At 42.3% G+C, this 14,094-nt stretch overlaps 1 protein-coding gene across 1 annotated transcript in view; it reads right to left on the bottom strand.

Moving 5' to 3' along the window:
* plppr2a (phospholipid phosphatase related 2a) overlaps positions 1-14,094 on the bottom strand; it is a gene marked incomplete at both ends in the record, with an annotated part of 43,941 nt that overhangs the window by 20,412 nt on the left and 9,435 nt on the right. Inside the window, one exon of the mRNA XM_083896969.1 lies at positions 767-955. Within this exon, the coding sequence (XP_083753095.1) occupies positions 767-955 (189 nt within the window). The remainder of the gene's footprint in view (positions 1-766; positions 956-14,094) is intronic.

Raw genomic sequence — 14,094 nt, forward strand, 5'->3', positions numbered from 1 at the left:
CAACTGGCTCCCTCCTCTGCTCGTGTCATATGCACTGAGGCCATATGTCATTGTTAAAAACCAGTGATGCTGGCAAACCTTTTCCTCACAAGGGAAGCATAAAATACAAGTGAAAGAAAATAGATAACAGCCTTCTTCCTATACAGTATGTTGACTAAACTGTGAGAAAACTGCACGTAAACTAGTTTGTGTTTGTGTTGCTGTCTACTTTGCACATGTGGGCTGTGGGATGGCTGTGTGTGTGTGTGTTCTGCTAGGAAAGTATAAGGTGTTCAGGTGTGCGTCTGTGCTCAGGAGTCAGCGCCAGGTGTTGTGCGTTTACCGCTCACTGCCTTCTCTCGCTCAGGGCTAAACATCTAACCTCACACAAACAACAGTTGAATCGCAAACAAATCGTCTGACTTGGAGCTTCATCGTCTCTCCTTTTATCTCCAGTGTTTTTTCTTCTCTGACAGCTCATCCGCTGCCTGCCGTCATCACTCCGTCCCAACTCCACTTCTGTTGCCTCTCTATCGTGCGTCTTGCTTTGACTTCTCTCAAATGACCCTTTCACTCTCTCTCACGCTGCCTGTCGAGAAGAAAAAACGCTACCTCTGCGTCGTTTAACACAAACGCCGGCGACTGATTCATCAGGTCTGCATAAACTAACACATCATAAGAGGAACTCAGATGTATAACAACAAAGCAAACAACTCTGCAACTCATGCTTTCAATTCTCCACACTCTCAAAAGTGTGTCCCTCTATCACTTTGACACTAACTCTTACCGTGAGTGTGGGGATGACTGTGACGAGCGAGTAGATGAGCACCGGCGGGATCTTGCTGGTGTCCTCTGGACCGGGGTAGGGCTTGGAGAAGGTCTTGTCGTAGCAGAAGAAGCCCTGGATGTGCACCGGGAAGGTGTCCGTGTACTCGAAGTAATACGCCAGCAGCACCGTCCCAGCCATGATCACCAGCTGGAAATAGAACATTATCCCTCCGTTAGGAAGCCAGAGGACACAAGGTGATGCAGAGAGGAGGGAGAGGTGGAGGTGGCAGAGGAGGAGGTGGAGGAGGAGGAGAGGAAGAGGGGAGTATCACGTCCCTGTTCCCCTCAGCCACAAGAAGATGCATAGGAATTGTGGAGCAGGAGACAGAGGCAGAGGGAGAGGTTCTGTGTTTGTAACAAGACAGAGGGTGAGAAAGAGAGGAGTGTAAGAGAGAGAGAGGGAGAGGGGGGGGGAGAGAAAGAGTGTGGGAACGATAACAAGAAAGACAAAAGATAATCTGCAAGGAGGCTTGTCTCTCTCTCTCTCTCTAAGAGATGAACAAAAACAGACTAAAAGAGAGTTCCACCACCACAAGCTGCAAAAAACAGTGAATTGCAGAGAGAGAGAGAGCGAGAGAGTAAGGAAGCGAGGGAGGGAGGGAGGGAGGCAGGTGGGAGGGAGGGAGAGAAAGGGGTAGCAGCCTTTATGCTGCAAGCACTCATGAAATCTACTGTTGAGCTGTGGGTGTATTTGTGGATTGTGTGTGTGTGTGTGTGTGCGTGAACATGATCGTAGGCTGCGAGGACACATTTGTGTTTTAAGCCTATCTTTGTAAGGTCCACTGGTCCTGGGACATTTAGAGGGCTGTTTGAGGGTTAAGACTTGGTTTCTGGTCTTAGAATTGGGTATAGGTTGGGGTTTAGTTTAGGGTTTAGGTTGGGGTTTAGATTGGGTTTAGGTTAGGGTAAGGGCAAGATAATGTGAAGAGGGCTTTTTGAGGGTTAAGACTTGGTTTCTGGTCTTAGAATTGGGTTTAGGTTGGTTTAGATTGAGTCTAGGTTAGGGTTTAGATTGGTTTAGGGTTAGGGTTTAGGTTATGGATTAGATTGGGTTTAGATTAGGTTTATGTTGGGGGTAAGTGTTAGGATTTAGGTTGGATTTAGGTTAGGGTTTAGATTGGGTTTAGGTTGGGTTTAGATTGGGTTTAGGTTGGGTTTAGATTAGGTTTATGTTGGGGTAAGGGTTAGGGTTTCGATTGGGTTTCGATTGGGAAAGGGTGTTAGATTAGGGTTGGGGTTTGTGTTAGGATTGCGGTAAAGGTTAGGGTAAGGGCAAGAGACTTTGTCATGTCTTTACTAAGAATGCTATAAGAACATACATGTGTGTAAATTGTCTGTATTTCTAAAGCGTTTTTCTCATCTCAGCCATTCGCTCAAAGCTGCTTTACACTACAAGTGTTCTGTTCACACACATCCGCTCACACTTTCATACAGCACATCTATGTGCATCACACGTCGTTCATACACATTCACACGCTGCCAGCACAGCCGTCAGGAGCAACATGGCTAAGTGTCTTGCCCAAGGACACATTTGCATGTAGACTAGCGAAGCCTGAGGGAACTGAACCCTCAAAAAGATGGTTGAAGTTGAAAGACGCTTCTTTCTACCACTCAGCCAGCATTTCTGGCATAAATTGACCTTGTCAGGACTGGTAGTCCATATGGAGACCAAAACCTGGTTCTTATGAGGCAGAACCTGGTTAAGTTTACGGCTGAATATTTGAACTGTGGTTAAGTTAAGGTTAGGCATGAACCAGTTATGGTTAAGGTTAGGGATACATTTGTTTACAATGCATATATAAATACAACACCATTTACCATTTACCTAAGATAAAAAGTTCAATCTATGAAACAAACTTAGACACTTGTCTTTGTATTTGGAAGATGCTTTCCAGTTTGAAGATCCAGGACCACACACACTTGGTGTTTTTAAAACAATTTCAGGGAGTAAATTCCAAGCATTTTAACATGACTTCAGAATGTAAACAGACATCCGACTGTCTGCGTACAAGTTACAGTTCTAAACAAAAGTATGCAACATCTGTTTTCCCGGTCAACTCGCTCTCATTGGTTCTGCTCGTGCCCTAATCGCTGTTCAGTCATAAATATCATATAACATGTTTGTTGATCTCACATTACAGGATAATGTGGCCAGATAATCTGTTGGAAGGCACCACACGGGCCAGATCGAGACCAAAATCTGGCCAATTATTCTCTCGTGCGGGACAGGATTATGTTGTTTTTGCTCAATAGAGATTTTTGTTGTTATTGTTTGCTATAATGACCACTAAACCTCTTCATGAACACAACGTCCATGCATGTTACGGTTGCTCTTACACATACTTGTACATGCTATCGTGATGTTGTACACGTTGTCGTGTACATAAACGCAGGCCGTTGTTTCTTTATTTGTATCAAAGTGAACTTCTTCTACTGCGTCCTCCCTTGAGGAAGATGTGTTTTGCTATCTGCGGTTGTCATGGTGAAGAGATGGCTGAGAAATTGGGTTTACAATACTTTTATATTTTTAGTGCTTCCACACTGTGTTGGTAAAGAGCAGTCTTTTTGTTTGAGGTATGTGTGTGTGTGTGTGTGTGTGTGTGTGTGTGTGTGTGTGTGTGTGTGTGTGTGTGTGTGTGTGTGTGTGTGTGTGTGTGTGTGTGTGTGTGTGTGTGTGTGTGTGTGTGTGTGTGCACCTCATGTACCTGACAGGAGCTTTTTGGACGAGCTTGCTTGGGCCGAGAGAGGAAGGTTTTGATATGTGTGTGTGTGTGTGACTCACGGAGCTTTACCTTGTTTTGTCTTTTGATAACATTGGCGTTCCTCCTCCTCCTCCGCTGCTGCCTACTGTGACTCATGCCTGTGACTGTTAAACTGATGGAGCACCACTAACTCACGAGGCTGCCTTAAAGGCGACACAGTGTAGGATTTTAATCTTTAAATAATGTCCTCCGAGATCATTTTTGATGTTTCATCAACTTACAGCAGAGGGCAACGGCAGTGGGAATGTCTGTGTTTGCACGATGGAACTCCTGGTTTTGGGTACATGGCACAAGAAGAGCTACAAAAGTCTACTTTACTGCATACAAAACTTTGACCTGCATGTCGATGTGTATATGGTGGTGTACTTAAGCCATATCCAAATGTCCAAACTACTCGTTTTCAATTTAAAACAGCATTTACAAACAAAAATGATCTACCTAAAGACTACTAAGACACTACTAACTACAACATATACTGTACTTGCCGTCTGGGAGTGAGAACACCCAACCCAAGACTTTTTTCCTGTGTCACAGAGTGCTACCAGAACAGACCCAGCTCTTCCAAGAGCATCTTCTGTCCTTGCTGTACCATGTACGATCTCCTTCTGCACTTGGATCCACCTCTGCACTCTTACCCTCTGTCAGGATTTCTTTCCCAGACTTCTTCGGTGTAGCTAATTCCTCTTTTGGAAATCGTTTTGGACAAAGGGCTTAAAGGGGAAATAAGTAGTTTATAGTGCCATCTAGAGGAGAGGCTGAAATTTACAACAAAGACCTGCTGCTCTGCTCACCCCCTCCCTTCCCTGAGCGCTACTGTATCCGCAGCTGGTCAAATGTCGTCCTCGTCGTCTTTCTCCGTGTCAGCAGATGAGGTTCGTGAGGCGAGGGAGAGGGCGAGCTACCGCGGCCGTAGCAGACGAAGCGGAGAGAGAGGAGGCGGGACTTCCGCTACAAGTAAAGAGACGCTTGATTTGTTCTCTCGCGTTTGTCCTTACAGGCTCCGGTAGAAACATGGCGTCTCGCTGCTAACAGTGGCTATGCAACCGCGGACCGCGGTCATGTTATTTTACATGACTTTTTGAAACACTACGAAAATGAAACAAAAACTATTATACAGCGACTAGACAATGCAGGAGCACATAATATGTATAAAAAATTGGATTTTGGGTTATTTAAACCCATAAATACTACATATTGTCCCTTTAAAGGGACACCCCCTCCCTTCCCTCCCATTCAGGGAAGAGAGGGGGTGAGCAGAGCAGCAAGTCTTTGTTGTAAATTTCAGCCTCTCCTCTAGATGTCACTATAAACTACTTACTTCCCCTTTAAGCCATATCCAAATATCCAAACTACTAATTTTCAATTTAAAACAGCAAAAATGATCTACCTAAAGACTACTAAGACACAACTACTAACATATATTTGCCGTCTGGGAGTGAGAACACCCAACCCAAGACTTTTGTTGCGTGTCACAGAGTGCTACCAGAACAGGGGCATCCCTTCAAGATCTATCTTGAAGATCCAGCTCTTCCAAGAGCATCTTCTGTCCTAGCACTTGCTGTACCCTTTACGATCTCCTTCTGCACTTGGATCCACCTCTGCACTCTTACTCTCTGTCAGGATATCTTTCCCAGACTTCTTCTGTGTAGCAAATTCCTCTTTTGTAAATCGCTTTGGACAAAGGGCTTAAATGTAAACGTAAATATTATGAACACACCTGAAAATCTGCGTCGATTCTCATTCATCTATCTCGATCCATCCATCTTCTCTGTCCAAAATGTGCACGTCTATATTCTCAAAAGAGTGTGCATTTTCCTGAGTCCTGAGCCCATTCCCCACTGTGGAGAGCCATAAACCAAGTTAATCCTCTGGATGTGCGGTTTGCAGTCTTTTGAGGGGGTGCACCAGTCTTTGTCTAAGGCTGTTGTTGATGAAACATCTTGAAGAAAGTCCACAGTTGGAAGACCATTCAGGTTCACCGAGTATGATTCTCTCCTTTGCAGTTGTTATATTATTTTCAGAAAGAAACAGCATCAGTGAAAAGTGAAAGTAAGCATATAGTTGAGTTGTGGCTGATTGTCCCCAAATGTCTCTATTTTTGACTAAACTGCCATCCTGGAGTTTTAAATCTCTGTTGTCAGGGTTCAAAACCACTGGGGTAATATGGAGGGCAGGCATATCCAGAGCAGGATATTTCTAATCAAAAAAGAGCAGCCTTTAAGAAAACAAGGGGAACATACACTAACAGCAAAGAACCCATATCACTCTGACTTATTTCACTGCAGCGACAGAAGGACAGATCAATGGCAATGACGACTCGCGGCTCATCACGATGAAAGGTCACATGACAACGAGTCACATTAGAGGCTGTCACGGGCAGACGTGAAGCCGCCTGACGACGGCGGAGCGTCTTCATCGGTTTCCCGACCTTCTGAAAGGATGTCATCGCTGCCCTCGGAGCAATGTCTTCAACATAAGTGCTTTGCAAATGCACTTTACTCCCCGTCAGGTTATCAAGCCATTTCGCCACACTTCGCCTCATTACACGCCAACTGAGATCTAACTCAATTATTCCAGGTATGCGGATATCTCTCAACAAGCGTCAGCTCCTTCCAGAAACGGTGGGTAAGTGGAACGAGTCGCACAGGATATTAGCGTCTCATTGATTTCAGTGAGGCGATGTGAAAATGTGCTCATCGGAGATAAAGAGAGCGCTAATCTGGTACCTAATGGCCAATCCTTTATGAATGAACAGACAATGGACAATCATTATGAGCATGTACTTTTGCAAATTGCATTACTTTATTAAAAACATTCTACATTCTTTTCAGTTATACTTGTATGACAAGTTACCGTACAACTTATTTAAGAAGGATTTCTAGACAATTCATTGAATTAAATTGACTTCATGGTGAAGGACAATTTGTTTGACCTATTTCTGGGTGTGTCATTAAGCATGATTTGATTGGATGGGGCTGGGAAAGGAACTTTTTCAACGGCTGAAGCACACTTCATCCTCAGACACAGCAAAAATGAATGGCACCTGTGTTCTGGATTTAACCTGTCAGAATTCACGACACACTTTCAATCTATGGAGACCGATCGAGTGACAGAGTGGATATATTTGAGGACATTATTCCAGACATGCAGTATCCTGACATCTTCAACTTCCTGATTAACTTCCCTTCATCTTACTCCAGAGAGTCACCGAGTCACCGGCTGAAAGCTTTGTCGTCACAGGACGCAAACTGCGTCACACCAACGGAAGTCAAAATATTTTGACCTAAATAATAGGTAATATCAAGTAATGGCCATTTCTTTTCACCATCAACCACTCTCTGGAAACATCTGCAGAGAAGGAACCATCGTGATGTGTGGTCTCAACACCATGCAGAGACGGACACAATTTGTTGTCTTCAGGAGCGAGGTCCGTACGGAGGAGAAACCGCTTCCAGCGATACTTAAGCATGACGAGCAGACGCTCCACAGCTGGGACGAAATGCCTGTAGTTGGCATAATGCTAAAGTTATCGCTGGAAGCGGTTCCCAGCCATGTCTGTGACTGCTTTAGCATCCCAGGGCACAATAGCCAACTACAATTTTCAAAAAACCTGACTCTTTGTCGGCAGCTTTCATCATCAAATATAAAAACAGTCGACAGAGACAAGTTTTACGAGATATTGCCTGATTTAAGTCAATGGGACTTTTCTGAAGCATTACCTTGGTTGTGTGTGTCAGCTACCAGAGCTCCACAAACCCACAATGCATAGGCAACGCTCGACTGTTCCAATCAAAATCAGTGAGAAAAGTCGATTCGTCGAATCTAGCCTTACTTAGACATTCACGACAACCATTCACTGAACCTGTTCCCAGTCATCATTTAGTCATTTTAAGTCAACACTGGTTGCCGCCATTTTCACACGGATGCTTGTTTTAACTTGCCGATTTGTACAAGTGTGTGACATTACCACAGTGAGTCTCCAATGCCCCAACGTAAGGTAAAAACCTCATTGAGCCAAAGCTTCTTCCATGTGATACACACCTTTAAAAGTTGGATTATTACCCGTGTCAGAAAGGTTAGAGAATTGAGCGGGGATTCACCGTCATGTTCCCAAAGGGACGAAAGGCATGAGATTCTGCCCTTTTTCTGACTCACTCTCACTTTTACCTGATATCTGTATATGTATGACAGTAGAAATGTCACTGTCTCCGCCTTTAAACACAGTGTCCCGCTCAGAGTCACAGCCTCTGTTTCTGTCATTCTCCATTTTTCCACGTCTTCCACTTCCACCCCGACTCTCACTCTGCGCCAAAAGTTTCACACATGCACTGCATCTGAATTGAAAACATCAGCTGCTGAAATGACACACTGGGCCTTTTGGTGACGACTGTCGAGTGAAGACTCAGCATCGTGCACTGCATTTTGGGAACAAGTAACAGCAACAGCCGACGGCATGTGAAGGACCAACCACAGTGAGCTGCCCTGAAAACTATCATCACTTGTCCTCTTTTACCCCTAACCTGGATTTTTATAATTTTTTTTAAAATACACACAAAATCCTTCAGGGTTCTGACATCTTTACAGCATCTGCCATATTTGATGAGCTCTACTAATACTTAATTCATGTGAAGGCATGTTTCTTTAATGATGACCATCTAAATATAGACCTGTGTCTATTATAAGAGTGTTGTTCGTGTACAACAGAGGCTTTTAACACAATATCGCGCTCTGTGGAATTTCCAGTTAATGACATTGTGATGCAATGTTGAGATGATTTTGACACTTAAAAAAATGTAAAAACTATAAATAAGTTTGAAGTCATGGCTAATTCCACATTTACTGTTGAATATGACTTTTCAAAATGCACTAATGTGGTTTTTGGTACCCCAATAATGCAGTATTCATTTGAAAATACATATTAAAACCCATTTTTACTCTTTGGCTTTCGACTAGTGCTGGGCACTAGGTTAGCGCACGTTAACTGTGACATGTTTCCATGACGACTGTCCGGAAAAAAACTAGCTAATAGCTAATAGCTTGCGTATTGATAAAAATGTCCTAGATTCTTCAGATCAGATATTACAAAAATTGCTCTCTCAAAATGAAAGACTAAAATACACCGATACTTCTCTGATTCTGAAGTGTTTCCCCCATTACCGAGCAAAATAAGCATAATTTTCAAGATTTTGCTCCATCACTTCCTGCTATAGGAGTTAAAGCTGCAGTGTGCAACTTTTGGAGATTTTTGTCTGTTTGGTCTATGTAACATTATTTATGTATGCTGCCTCTTACACATGAAAACAGGCTCTGTCAAGCAAAACTATCAGACCTGACGGGGAGGGAGCGTGGTTTACAGTAAAAGCACACGGGCGGGTGAGGACAAGACAAACTGCTATTTTTTTTATCAGTAAACGTCACCTCTGAAACATTTCGTTTTGTCACACTACAACCCGTTTGTGGTCGTCTCACTTTACTAGCACGGTGTTACGGTTGACTCGTGTCTGTCTGGACATAACACACAACTTATTTGCGTTTAAAAGTTAGACACTACAGTTTTAAAACAAATAGATTTTGCACAAAACGCAGATTATTCATGTTAAAATCTTACATTTTTCATATTTAACGTAGCCCCAAACAGGACACGTAGCCGCCACTACGCTTTGACATGTGCCACATTGTCTTTTTCTTCCTTTCTTTCTCTCTCTTTAATCTCTGGAGGTCCACTTCAGGCCCCTGGACGCTGTTAAAGCCGTGTTTCCAGAAAGAGCAGTTTTGTGTTCTTTGTGCGGACAGAGGATCTGGAGCAGAAGGACGACGAGGCACAGGGGTCCGGGCGTCGGGCGCAAGCTGTCCATTAACAGGCCCTGCTTTCATTGCACGCTACATTGCACCTGGCCAGCATGACAAGATGAGGAGGAGGAGGTTGAAAAGACGACTGGAGCGACTGAGTGGCAGAAGATAAGGGAGACGATGAAGATGAGGCAAGGACAGAAGAGAGTGATTGTGCTTCAGGTACAAGAAAAGAGAAAGGAGGACGTGATGAGGAACAGGTGCGAAAGCTCTCGGGTAAAAGTGGAAAAACTTAACCACCTTCTTTTCTTCCTCCCTCATTGTTGTTCCTAACAGAGGCTCCTGCTTCTCGCCACAGATTCCCCAGCGTTGACAGCATCAAAAGGGTGACGACTGCGATTCAGCTTGTCGAATGTTGAACATGACAATGACGAACATTACGCTTTTCATGCTCAGTCACCGTCGGCGGCTGCTACGGCGTCTGTGCAACTTCAACCGCATGGTTTTCCGACAGCTTTCTTCTGCATCACTCTCTCTCTCTCGCTATGACTGAGAGGGATTATGGAAAGATGTCTAAATCTGCATAAGCGTGCCAGAATATGCAGCGAGATAGTGCCAACACTTTGTTGGGACCATTTCAAGCGTTTTAAAGCAGCTGTAACTGATCATTTACCACACATTAAGTCAAGTCAAAGGGAACTCGTGTGTGGAATCCCCTTATCTTTAAATATATTTATCAATTTGTTTAACATGCTGGAATATTAGGGCCAAAAAAAAAAAAAATTTCAAGAACAAAGTGCTAATTATTATTCAAGTAAAATCTCAGGAGGAGGAGGAAACGGCTGCTAGTAGTCGACTGATAATATTAACAATAATACATTAGATAACTTTATACTCATGAATTATGACTTTATGCCCGTAACATTCCGACTTTATTCTTGTAAATTACGACTTTATAATCATGAATTACGACTTCATTCTTAGAAAATTACAACTTCATTCTTGTGAATTACCACTTTATTCTTGTGAATTATGACTTTATGCTCGTAAAATTACGACTTTATTCTTGTAAATTTACGACTTTATTCTTGTAAATTTACGACTTTATTCTTGTGAATTACGACTTTATTCTTGTAAAATTATGACTTCATTCTTGTGAATTACGACTTTATTCTTGTAAATTTACGACTTTATTCTTGTAAATTTACGACTTTATTCTTGTGAATTTACGACTTTATTCTTGTGAATTACGACTTTATTCTTGTAAAATTACAACTTTATTCTTGTAAAATTATGACTTTATTCCAGTGAATTTCCTGGTGAATTACGACTTTGATCTTGTAAAATTACGACTTTATTCTTGTAACATTACAACCTTATTCTTGTGAATTACGACTTTATTCTTGTGAATTACAACTTTATTCTTGTAAAATTACAACTTTATTCTTGTAACATTACAACCTTATTCTCGTGAATGACGATTTGTTCACATGAATTTCGACTTTATTCTCATAAAATTACGACTTTATTCTGGAAAATTACAACTTTATTCTCGTGAAATTGCGACTTTGCTCGGAAGCTGGCGAATCAGCGACTTTGTCACCAGAGAGGAGAGAGTTGGAAAAAATGAAGAGTTTCCATTTTTTGTCCTGGTTTTTGCACATCGAGACAAAAACTCAAATGTTATATAAACATCCATCCATCCATCCATCCATTCTCTACCGCTTTTTCCTCCACCAGAGGGTCACGGGGGGTGCTGTGCCTATCTCAGCAGACATTGAGCGATAGGCGGGGTACACCCTGGACAGTTCGCCAGTCCATCGCAGGGCCACATATAGAGACAAACAACCATTCACTCACACACTCACACCTACGGTCAATTTAGAGTGACCAATTCACCTAATCCCCATATCGCATGTTTTTGGACTGTGGGAGGAAGCCAGAGAACTCGGAGAAAACCCACGCACACACGGGGAGAACATGCAAACTCCTTGCAGAAAGGCCCTTGTTCCGAAGTTGTTCCAAACGGGGCTCGAACCCAGGAACCCGGGTCTTCTTGCTGCAAAGGCAAGAGTGCTAACCACTACACCAACCGTATATAAACATATTAAATATATTAAATATATTAAATACATTTTATCCTGTTTCAAATTTCAAATTTAACAAGCAAAATCTGGCGTTCGTGTAAAGCTACAAGTGTTTTTCTTAATCGTAAGTTTGTTCTTTTTGAAGGCCTTTTTGAAGGTTTTTTGTGCGACTCCAAAAACAGCATCACTGGTTCTCATCCAGGCTCTGTGTGAATGTTGTCTAAATTGATCGCTGTATGTTATTTTATTGAATTGTTGGTTAGAGATGATGTGCATCTAAAGTGTACAAACACTACACACACACACACAGTTTCTGACCCACTGATGAATCTGAAGGTTTCCTCTTCCAAAACTACACATGATCACTGAGGACCGTGACCTGTGTGTTATTTTATAGTGAGTTGGAGTCTTGTTTCCTCAACTCGTCTCCGCCAAAAAACCTCCTACCTGCCATGAGGCGCTGCCAGAGCAGCAACCATACCAACCCACACACCGTGCACTCCCACTCACATATTGTTATTCCCACATACTACTGTACTTCCGTGTTGCCTCTTATTCACCCGTCATTAAACAAAAGGAAAAATATCCTGCACTCAAATGGAAAGATTCCTGTCATCGTAATGTGGGTTATTCCACTGTGAAGTGGAAAGTGACAGGCGGTCATTGCTAATTACAGCTTCACAGCAGGCGCTGGGATAGCTCAGTGATCTGGACTGATCTCTAATCTATCATTCCAAATATAAGAGAGGCTCCCTGTTGAGACCGAGAAGACAGGAAACCTTTTTTTTTTTTTTTTTTTTCTGTTCAAACACCTACTTCTCCAGGCAGAAGCAGCCACATGCAGCGACACCACGGTGCATGTTATTTTGCTCAAGACTGGTTTTAAACCTGAGAGATGGATTAATGTGGATTTCCAAAGATGAGTTTGCATTGAAAGATGTCAGGTGGTCAGGGATGGGATTTTTTTAAAGGCTTTTAAACTTGGAAGGATAATAAAAAAACATGCTATTGTAATCAATGTATTTAATCATACTGAGTAAAACAACTATAATTTAACCTGGTTGTGGTGTGAATCATTTTAGCATTTTAAGCTACTGTTTTGTTTCTGAAATAAAAGTACATTACTTAAAGGTGCATTACGTAATAAACTGGCCCTAAAATCCTCCCTAATATGTCACAGAGACTCAGGAATAATATTCATATAACAAACTGAACTCACCAACAACACCAGTACAGCCAAGATATTTGCATTAAAAAAATCTTTTGTGTTATGTTTTGAAATCATGTTTTGGCATGTGGCGCCACCTACCGCTCTCTACCAATCATTGCAGTCAGTAGAATCTCAGCTGCCGAGCAACCACGGGTTGCCAGTTACGTCGGAGCGACAACGGCGGAGAAAACGAAACCTAAAAGACCTCAAAATAATCATTTTGCCCTTTCGTCAAAGAACCAGCAAAACTGTTTTCAGCTGTGCTAACGTCATTACACAAGGGTTTTCAAGGGTTTTCTAATCATCCAATAGTCTTCTAACGCCATTAGCAAACACAATGTAACATTAGAACACTGGAAATAGGCCTCTATACACCTATGTACATATTCCATTAAAAACCAGATATTTACAGCTAGAATAGTCGTTTACCACATTAACAATGCACAGAGTGTATTTCTGATTCATTTAATGTTATATTCATTGAAGCCGCAGAAAGACAACAGAGAGGAGGGATGAGGTGAGTGAATCAAAGGAGGAGAGGAGGAGGTTTCTGTGAGAGTGAATGTGTGTTTATGGGCCAGTGAGGTGACAACAGACATGAAGAGAGCTTTTGTACTGTATTTATGTGGAAAAACGGGCCTGAAAGGAGAGAAGAGATCAGTGGGTCCCAGAGGAGAGAAGATGAGAGGAACGTCGCTTTAATCGTCCTACAGTTTAGTCCCGTTTTACTCATTTAAATAAAACTAAAAACACCTCTCATGCTGCTGTCATTTCATCCCCTGCCATCAGCTTTTTACACTGTAATGGCTTTTCAACACGTATTATAACAATAATTAAATCAGTACAACCGAAAAAAATACAGATGAGGATCCACCGTGTGTCAAATCCTCGACCCTGCAATGCACACGGCACTGACGGGAAACCCTGTGCATTCACACGAGTGAGATTACACTGCAGCAAAGCTGCCATTACTATCAGATTATACCTGCCGGCAGGTGTTTGGTTTTACTTTGAATTCTGAATCTGTTTCCCAGCTGGGGTGGATGGAATCCTTTTTTTACCCAGTAGTAGTTTAAATGTGCCATATGTAAGAATGTGGCCAAAAACAGTTACTACATTCAAATTCAAAATACCGAGGTCTTTTAGGTTTCATTTTCTGACGTAACTGGCAACCCGTGGTTGCTCGGCAGCAGAGACTCAATGATTGGTAGACGGCGGTAGGTGGCGCCACATGCCAAAACATGATTTCAAAACATTAACATGATTTGCAGTCTGCAAAAAAAAAATGTTTAATGCAAATATTTTGTCTGTACTGTTGTTGTTGGTGAGTTCAGTATGAAAATCATTCCTGCGTCTCTGGGACATATTAGGAGGATTTTACAGCCAGTTGCTTTAGATTTATTACATAATGCACCTTTAATTTTTAATTACAATTTAC

This window comes from Microchirus variegatus, assembly GCF_963457635.1.
Source record: "Microchirus variegatus genome assembly, chromosome: 10".
Classification (NCBI taxonomy): Eukaryota; Metazoa; Chordata; class Actinopteri; order Pleuronectiformes; family Soleidae; genus Microchirus; species Microchirus variegatus.